At 38.1% G+C, this 10090-nt stretch overlaps 1 protein-coding gene across 2 annotated transcripts in view; it reads right to left on the bottom strand.

Annotated features, from left to right (window-relative positions):
* Positions 1-8750: 8750 nt before the first annotated feature.
* The window catches only part of SS1 (glycogen/starch synthase, ADP-glucose type), a 38764-nt gene continuing 37424 nt past the window's right edge, over positions 8751-10090 (bottom strand). For both annotated transcript variants that reach the window (XM_028262815.2, XM_082884421.1), the window contains exon 15: positions 8751-9377. In XM_028262815.2, the coding sequence (XP_028118616.2) occupies positions 9219-9377 (159 nt within the window). In that variant the 3' untranslated portion in view covers positions 8751-9218. The remainder of the gene's footprint in view (positions 9378-10090) is intronic.

Here is a 10090-nt window from a genome sequence, read left to right as displayed (position 1 = left end):
CATCCATTTTCCAATTACACCCTTTTCCAAAATTTCAAATTATCATTTCATCTCATTACACTCTATAATTCCAAAAATATCATATCCCTAGCCATTCCCCTCTCTTTATACCCCTATCTAACTTCTCAAATCACCCACCACTACCACCACTACTTCTAATGGCCAACCACCACATCCAACCACTCCCCACCACAATCCATGCAGCTAGGGACGAACACAGGATTCTAACACAGATGGGGCGAACAAATATTCCAATATAAAAAATTTAAAAGGAAGTATAAACTACAACATTAATTTTTATGGACATAAAATGTGAAAAATATCATACAAATATGTATATATATATATATATATATAAACATGTTTTCGTATACTTGTTGTGGGTTATAAAAGATCAATTGTAAGACAATCTATCAACATTAGTTGTGAGAAACCAAATTTTATTGTTATATTTTGTCTAAATTGTTGAGTTTTATACTTTGAATCCCACCTTTCATAGATAAAAAAGTATAGATCGAGCAACCAATTCTTTTTTAAAAAAAATAAACCCTAGAGGAGGCGAATATGTATAATTTAAAAATAATTAATAGTTAATACTAACATAAAGGATTTTTTTAAAAAATAAGGGGGGCGATCGCTCCCTCTTGCCCCCCTCTAGGTTTACCCTTGCATACAGCCACCACCATTGCCACTATTGTTGTAGCCCTCACCCACCCCATGACCCCCAATAGCCCTTCACCATTGCTATCTTGTCCCTCCACCCCCCACCTCTAACTACCATCTCTGCCACTGTGAAAGCCCGTCGACAACCCCTCAATCACTACAATAGCTTCTCCTGCAACACACCCTCTTCTCCCCAGTTCCCTACCACTCTGAACCAAATTGTTGTGTAAATAGAAGCTCCCAATATTTATCTATACCAATATATGTAAACATTAGGGCATAGTTCTTTTCAAACAAAGATCGTAAAGTTGAAAAATTAACCACCTACCCTACACAATTTTGGTGTATATGTGTAACGATCCGGACATTCATTTGATTAATTAGTCATTTAATTGCATGTTTATGTGATTTAACATTTTACTTGAATTATTTGATAAAGTGATTTAATTCTAACTCAGAATAGTTAATATAAGACTTCATAAATTCAATTTGACATATATGGGATTGATATATATGCATGATATTTATATATGAATTATTATCTTATGTTTAATTGCAAGAATTTATGTCTATGAGTTTTTGTAACGCCCTCAAAATAAACCCATAACATCATACATTCATGATAAAGAAAAGAGATTTCATATTACAATTATCAGAGTATTCTTACAAAAGGTATTACATGTTGACAACAAAAGTAAACGCCCTATAGGCTTACAACTTTCCAAGTTAACACTTGGTTACAAAAGGAGAGTACTAACTCTACACAAGGTAAGCCCTTGGCTTGATATATATGTAATACAACAAAAACAACAAAAATGGTCTAACAGCCTCAAGCCTTCCAAGCTACGTCCTTGGAGGTGGCATAGCACCTGCACTTGAAAATGATGTCCCATATAGGGTTGAGCCAACGCCCAGTAGAGATATGCTAAACATAACATGAGCAACAACTAAAACATGAACATTTGATAAATGTTTAACTCACATAAATCAATTCATAATTCATTTCAATTACATGACAATTATGTCCATATTTCATTTCATTTTCCATTACTTATCCAGTTCTCAATTTATGAATAAGGCTCAGAACCTGGCCAATAATTTAATGAGACTATAACTCATATCAACAATATTTCCATGATTCACAATAGATACGCATATTTGCTGTATCAATATCACAAAAAACACTTCCATACTTCACAATAGATACATATATTCGTTGTATCAATACTTCAATAGATACACATATTTGCTGTATCAATGGAGTCCATCCAGTTTAGGAGTTCATCCCCTATCTTTCTCTAAACCGTGGAGTACATCCCCTATCTCCTCTCACACAACACAATGTATATAAGCATCTATCATATACATGTTCAATCAATATACAAATTTGATGTATTATTCCACTCATCATAATCAATGACATACAACCGATTAGTTTTAATTCGCCTAATCATCATGCAATGTCTACAACAATCAAGACTATCCTCCACCGATAGCCCAAAGCAATTATTTCTAAACAGACAATAATTATATCAACAGATAATTTATCAACATTTTCAAAGGTGAGTGATTAATGAATCCAACTCCTCCATTCTACCTTATAATGAGCCAATTTCATTATTTCCCACTCAATTTCATATTCCCATAATAAATGTCATTAATTACACTAATGACCCAAATATACCCAAACATGGCATTTTCCCCCACTTTTCTCAACATTGACCTAAAGGTCCAAATATTATCAACAACATCAATAACCTCTTTTTTAGACCCGAAACACATATGTTTGAATCAAAATAACAAAACCCTTCTTTCCAATATAACACATCTCAAACCCTAACTTCCCAAATCAAACCATTTATACGAAAAGCTCAACGTTTAAGTTAAAGCTCATAAAAATGAGTAGTTATCCCTACCTCAAAGTCGGAGCTTAAAGGAAGAATGTGAAGAAATTCGAAATGCTCCAAATCCCAAAATTTTCAGATTGATAGGTAGCCCTAGACAAGCTCCACACTTTTAACAAAAGCCCAAGGGTAGAAGATCACTCCTACTAGATCAAACCCTAGAGAGAAGTTGGAGTTTTAGAGTAAGGTGCTCTCTAATGGAGGTTTTGAAAAGTAAGAGAGAGAAAGAAAGTGTAAAAAGTGATTTAAAATCACCCAGCTGCCATCTAATATACGACTAGTCCGCTCGAGCGGAGAATAGGACGCTCGAGCGTCAAGCACAAAAACTGGACCCGCTCGAGCGTCAAGACACAATTGCAAAACACACCCGCTCGAGCATAGATTACACTCTTCCAGTATTTTTGCAGACATTGAACACCCGCTCGAGCGCGACCCGCTCGAGCATAAGGAAATCCGATCGAGCGTGAAAAACACATCTGCAGAACTTTTGCAGACGGACAAACTACTGAAGGTGTGCAAACTCCGCTCGAGCGCGAAGGGATCCGCTCGAGCGAACCACCAAAAATCTGGGCAACAAGGAATGGGACTAAAACTCAACCAACCTATTCGAAACACGCTCAAGACATTTCTAAACTCCAATCCAAAGCATTAAAGGACGGAAATGAAATACAGAAAACCACAACTATCAACGGAACCGAGTCCGGAATACAGTAAATAAGGAAAGAAAAACCGGGATCGCTATAGTTTCTGAATCAATAATTTAAACATGACTGAATAATTATAATTTAATTTGTATTGAGCTTAATTTAAGTTCAATTGTGTGATTAGTGAACTCAAGGGTTATATATGCTTAGATTATTTATATATAATTAGTTTGATTACTATGTAGGGACATATATTTAAACTTGTCTGAGTCAGTAAATCATAAGAATATAATTATATATTTGGATAGGTGTTTATAGCCTAATTCATATTTTTATAGTTTAATTAAATGTATAATTGTATTTAATTTAATTTAATTTAGTTTAGTGAGATTGATTAGCCTAAACCTAGAATTAATTAAAGCGTAAAAAAGATTAGTGCCTAATAAACTTCTAATCCTACTCATCAAATTAAGAAAGGAAGAGATATTTGAGATTGAGAGAGTGAGTGGGATTTGGTGGAGTTCATTCTTAAGAGGGAGAGAAGAGTTTCTAAGAACAAGAGGTTGAAGAAGAAGAGTTTGATTCTCCATAGTTCATCATCAACCTAAGGTAGGATTTCATTCTAATTTCTTGAATTAGAAGCATCTACACTCGTGTACTTATGAAATTTAAGTTTAATTATGAAGAATTCAAGCTTAATTGAGAGTTTTGGTGATGTAATTTGAAGTAAAGAACATGCACGAACATGTTAATGAAGAATTGGAAAAAATGGGTTCATAAATTTAACGTGCATGGCATAAATTCATAAAATTCATGTTCACACATTTGACATCTTGCATGGTTCTTGAGAATTGAGAAGAAAACTCCATGAATTTTGAAGTTTGGAACATGCATAACTTGGTAGGGAAGAATTGAAGAAATTAACTCATAATCTTGACATGCATGGTGTGGGAATATATTGTGAAATATATTGTGAGTCTTACAAATTAAACTTAGAGTCCTATTAGAGGCATGATTGTATTAGAGTCACGATAGTATTGTATTTGTATTTCCTTTTTCGTTTAGGAGTTAGAGCTATATATATTCTAAGGTCTGATTGTAATTGATACACATTGAATATATGAGATACAGAAAGCTATTTAGAAATCTTACATGGTATTAGAGCCTTGTTCGAAACCCTAAGTCCAGGCCTGTTGTTCGAAGTTGTCGCCGATTGTTCGAAGTCGTCTCTGTTCTTTGGTCTTCTTCACAGTCACGACTTAGGGTTCGTGGGTCTCTCTGGTTCGTGGGTCGCGTCTTCAGTCATCATCAGCAACTCGAGATCAGCTTCAGCCTGTGCTTCGTCGCGGCTCAGTTCTGGTCCTTCTGGTTCGCGAACTCAGTCCCTCTAGTTCGCGAACGTCATCACCGTGCTTCTGATTCAGGTCGCAATCGTCTTCCGTCGTCGTCCACAGCCATTGCGACTCACCTCACAATCGTCTTCAGCCATTGCAACTCTGTCCTGTCTTTTGAATCTTCTCTGGTTCGTGATCTGTCGTTGGACTCGTGAAGTTGAGTCGCTGCCATTGCTAGACTCGCGAGATTGGGTCATAACGACATCAAGCTACCTTCTCTCTCTGTTTCGACTGGTGCTTGTCTCTCTGTTTCGACTGGTCCAGTTCTCTCTCTCTCTCACTGTTATTTGATCATCTAGTGGTATAAATATATACCTCTCATATAAACTCTATTTTATTAAAATAAAAAAAAAAAATTTAAAAATGAACTCTTCTTTGGCCACTCAGTTATATGTTATTGCATTTTAACCCTACAAAATTTTGGGTACACTTGAACCCCTTAGTTTTTTAATTATTATGATGTCTCTGGCTTCGGATGAATGTGCCTACTGCCATCAAAGAGGTCATTGGACGTATCATTGTCCCAAAAAGGGATGTTTGTCTGCTTTGTCTGTGTTTGCCTCGTCTTCTCAGCAATTGCCGATTAAGTTTTGCGCTCCTCCTCTTAGTACCGTTCGGCCTCCCACCGATTCTACTGTATCTGCTCCGGCTCCTGATCCTGACTTAGCTTCCTTAACTGCTCAGATTAGTCAGTTTCAACATACATTGTGTACCTCCCAGCCATCTATGTCTACCTCCATTGTTTCCCCTCTTTATTTAGGTTTGCTTGGGTCTTCTTTAGATATTTCTTCGTCTGTTTGGCTTTTTGACTCTGGTGCCTCTCATCATATGACTCCCCATCTCTACTTACTTCAAAATTGAACTCCTCCTCCTTTTTCCTATTACTGTCAATGCTGCTAATGGGTATGGTATGTCTGCTATATCTTTTGGGTCTGTCCTACCGTCTGCTATGTCTGCTGTCTCTATTCCATATGTTCTTTATGTTCCTCAATTATCTGTCAGTTTATTATCTATCAGTCAACTTGACGCCTCTGGTTTTGATGTTATCTTTTCCTCTTCTATCTTTTCTGTGCAGGATCGGATGTCTAAACAGCAAATTGGAACTGATCGTAGAGTTGGGGACCTCTATGTGGTAGAGAGCTTGCATCTACCTTTGACAACCTCTCCGACTGCCTTTTCCTCTTTTCAGTTAGATTCTCTGTTCAGTCCTTTCTACTTGTGGCATTCTAGATTAGGGCATTTGTCTGCTGACCGCTTACGGTCTTTGGCTCAATCAGGTATCTTGGGAAAAGTTTCTCATAGTGAACTTACTGAATATCAGGGGTGTAAACTCGCCAAGATGACAGTCTTACCTTTTCGTAAAAGCACTTCTATATCTGATATACCATTTTCTTTAGTTCATACTGATGTTTGGGGCCCTTCTCCTATTCTCACCAAAGGAGATTCTGCATACTATGTGTCATTTGTTAATGACTGTACCCGTTACACTTGGGTTTATCTTATGACTCATAAGTCCGATTTCTATCAGATATACCATACCTTTCAGTCTATGATTACTACACAGTTTGGGTCTACTATTAAAGTGTTACGGTCTGACTTGGTGGGGAATATTTTAAAACTGAGTTTTGTAAGTATTTGGCCAATTTGGGTACCATTCACCAAACTTCCTGTACAGATACACCTGCCCAAAATGGTCGTGCTGAGCGTAAACACCGTCATCTCCTTGAGACAGCTAAGCCTCTTCTTCTCTCTGCCTCAGTTCCGGCTCCATTCTGGGGAGAGGCAGTTCTTACTGCTGTTTTTCTTCTCAATCGCATGCCTACTCTCATTCTTTCTGGTCGGTCTCCTTATGAGACTTTATTCTCCTAACTTCCTAACTACTCCCTCCTTCGTGTGTTTGGGTCTGCCTAGTTTGTCCTTCTTCCCCGCAAAGATAGGACCAAACTTAGTGCCAGTCTGCCCTCTGTGTCTTTTTGGGTTATAGTCCTACTCAGAAAGGCTATCGGTGTTACGACCTTGTTTCCCGTCGTCTTTATGTCTCCCGCCATGTTTCTTTTCTCGAACGTCTGCCTTACTTTCAGTTTCCTCCTGTCACTGCTCCAGTTTCCAAAGAGGATTTGGTTCACATTGACCCATTTCCTTCTGAGGTACCGTCTGATGAGTACATCTCCACAGTTCCTTATGAGCCTGTTTCATCTTCTCCTCCTGCTTCACCTATGGCTACTTCTCCTCCTTCAGTTTGTTCTTTTCCTCCGTTGTTAATTTATTCTTCGCAAGGCTCATCCTCCACCAGTTGTCTCTACCCCTACTGTTGATCCTCTTGCTGTTGCCAACTCTGATCCTGCTGCACACCGATATCCTACTCGAGCGCGTCATCCTCCAAACAGGTTAGGTTGGTCTAATACATGTTTTTCTACTTCCTATCGTACTTTTTTGTCTGTTATTCACTCTTTTTCAGAACCTCAGTCTCACAAAGAGGCATGTCAGGACCCTCATTGAATTCACGCTATGGAAGATGAGTTGTCTGCTCTACAGAAAACTAGTACTTGGGAACTGGTTCCTTTGCCTGCTGGTAAGAACTTGGTTGGTTGCAAATGGGTCTACAAAGTCAAGACTCATTCTGATGGGTCTCTTGAGCGCTACAAAGCTCGTCTGGTTGCCAAAGGTTTCTCTCAGGAATATGGTATTGATTTTGAGGAAACATTTGCTCCTGTTGCCAAGATGACTACTGTCCGTACTTTGATCTCTGTCGCTGCTATTCGTTCTTGGCCTCTTTATCAGATAGATGTTAAGAATGCTTTTCTTAATGGCCATCTCACTGAGGAGGTTTACATGCGTCCTCCTCCTAGTCTTCCCCATTCCTCTGGCCAAGTTTGTCATCTTCGGCATGCTCTGTATGGTCTGAAGCAGTCTCCTCGTGCTTGGTATGATCGCTTTCAAACTGCTGTTACCGAGCTTGGGTTTCATTTTTCTGCTTCCGACTCTGCTTTATTTCTGAGACATAAATCGGCTGATTTTGTTGCTCTCTTACCCTATGCGGATGATATGATCATCACTAGCTCTGACTCTTCTGCTATCTCTGAAGTCAAGCAGCATCTCTTCCACACCTTCGAAATGAAAGATCTGGGTCCATTATGGTATTTTCTTGGTATTGAGGTTGCTTCTTCTCCAAAGGGTTATTTTCTGTCTCAGGCTAAGTATGCTAATGAAGTCATTCACCGTGCTGGTCTTACCGATACTAAGATTCCTGATACACCTATTGAGCTTAATGTGAAGTTTAATTCTACTGATGGTGTCCCTCTGGATGATCCTACTTTATATCGCGAGCTTGTGGGTTGTTTAGTTTATCTGACAGTCACTCGCCCTGATCTTGCTTATGTTGTTCATGTGGTTAGTCAGTTCGTTTCTGCTCCTCACTCTACCCATTGGGCTACTTTGGTTCGCATTCTTCGCTATCTCAGAGGTACCATATTTCAAGGCTTACTATTGTCCTCTACTTCCTCTTTGGACCTGGTGGCCTATGTTGACTCTGATTGGACTGGTGATGTTACTGATCGCAAGTCTACGTCTGGTTTCTGTATGTTTCTTGGTGATTCCTTGATCTCTTGGAAAAGTAAGAAGCAATCAGTAATTGCCCGCTCTACTGTCGAAACTGAGTATCGTGTTATGGCTCATGCCACTGCTGAGATTGTTTGGCTTCGTTGTCTTTTGTCTAATTTAGGTGTCTCAGTCTTCTCCGACCTCTCTCTATTGTGACAACCGTAGTGCTATTCAGATTGCCCACAATACTGTCTTCCATGAGCGAACAAAACACGTTGAGATTGATTATCACTTTATTCGCCAACATCTGCAGTCTGCCTCTATCTCGCTTCCTTTCATCCCTTCAACTTTGCAACTTGCAAACTTCTTCACCCAGACTCACACTACTGCTCGGTTTCAGTTTCTTCTTAGCAAACTCTCTGCGTTTTCTGCTAAAATACCTTGAGTTTGAGCAGGAGTGTGAGAATATATTGTGAAATATATTGTGAGTCTTACAAATTAAAGTTAGAGTCCTATTAGAAGCATGATTGTGTTAGAGTCATGATAGTATTGTATTTGTATTTTCTTTTTGATTTAGGAGTTAGGGCTATATATATTCTAAGATCTGATTGTAATTGATACACATTGAATATATGAGATACAAAAAGCTATTCAGAAATCTTACAGCATGGTACAATTGATGAAAATTCATGATCAAACTTTTGTTTCCTTGCATGACTTACAAGTTTTCTAAGGAATTTTCCATGAAAAATGAGGTTGTAACTCTCAACTATGTGTTTTATGATTTTAACACGTAACTCAAAGAATTGTGAATTATAGATAAAAAAAAATACTCGACGACTTCCACTTGATGTTGAACATTCCGACGAGTCTCCAGTGAACGTCAGACGGAAGTCCAGCGGTGGTAGGATGTAGAAGTGTTTTTAAATTTAAAAATAAAAAAAGAGGATTTTTTTGTAACAACTAAAAATATGTAAAACAAATTGGTGCAAGTGTTTTGTTTTGGTACTAGATGAGTTTTACAATTTGTATATGAGACTTCCTGGTAAGTGCCTCTAAATTAAATTAGCTCATCAGCTGATATAAGGAGGATCGATGAAGGCCCATTCAAACACTTGCTCGTATTGAACTGCAGCATTATCCCACGTGGAGTCCCTCTTCATTCCTCTCTTCATTAAGCCCTCCCAAGAAGGCTTAAATTCTCTGTAAGTCTGAATTGCAACCTTTAGTGCCTGCAAAAAACAACCATACTGTCTGTCAAATATAGTAAAAAAAAACCCAAAAAGAAAACAAAAATCAATCTTTAAAAACAATCCCAAACAACTCAACCTGTCATTTTTTTATTTTTTATTTTTGGGTATAAGGTGAGCATTTATGATAAGGAAAGAAACTGAAGGAAAACTCCCTATACAAGGCAATAAAGCCAAAGCACTATAAAGGACCTAGGAGCCTGAACATTGCTCAAAAATGAAAGGAATAGACCATCTATTACAATTAGGAAAATTTAAATTTGAGGCTGCAACAGACCTATATTGAGTGGCCTTTACTCAAACATCATTCTTAATTTGATTAAGAAGTAGGTCAGGGGATCTTTGAAGCCCACCAAAGATCCTAAAGTTTTGTTCTGTATGCTATTGCAGATTTTTTTTTCCACTAAGCTTCACAGCAAACCAGCTAATCTCCAGCATTCATGGTTGGGGGTTTTAGAGATGAGACACATACTAGAAGCATTACGCCAAACACTCCTAAAATAAAAGCAAGCAAAGAAAAGATGTTGCAAAACTGTCGATGTTATTCGAATAAGAAATGATATTCATCATATCAACGGAAGGTGGCAATCAAAGTCAATTGTCAAGAACACTTCTCCACTTAGTAGCAGGAAGCTCTTACTCGGGTGATGGTTCTTACTCAGAAACGCAATTCCGTGCTCTCAAATAAGAAACTT

This window comes from Camellia sinensis, chromosome 1, assembly GCF_055761805.1.
Source record: "Camellia sinensis isolate YWXY chromosome 1, ASM5576180v1, whole genome shotgun sequence".
Taxonomy (NCBI): Eukaryota; Viridiplantae; Streptophyta; class Magnoliopsida; order Ericales; family Theaceae; genus Camellia; species Camellia sinensis.
This window is presented reverse-complemented; position numbering and strand designations above follow the sequence as displayed.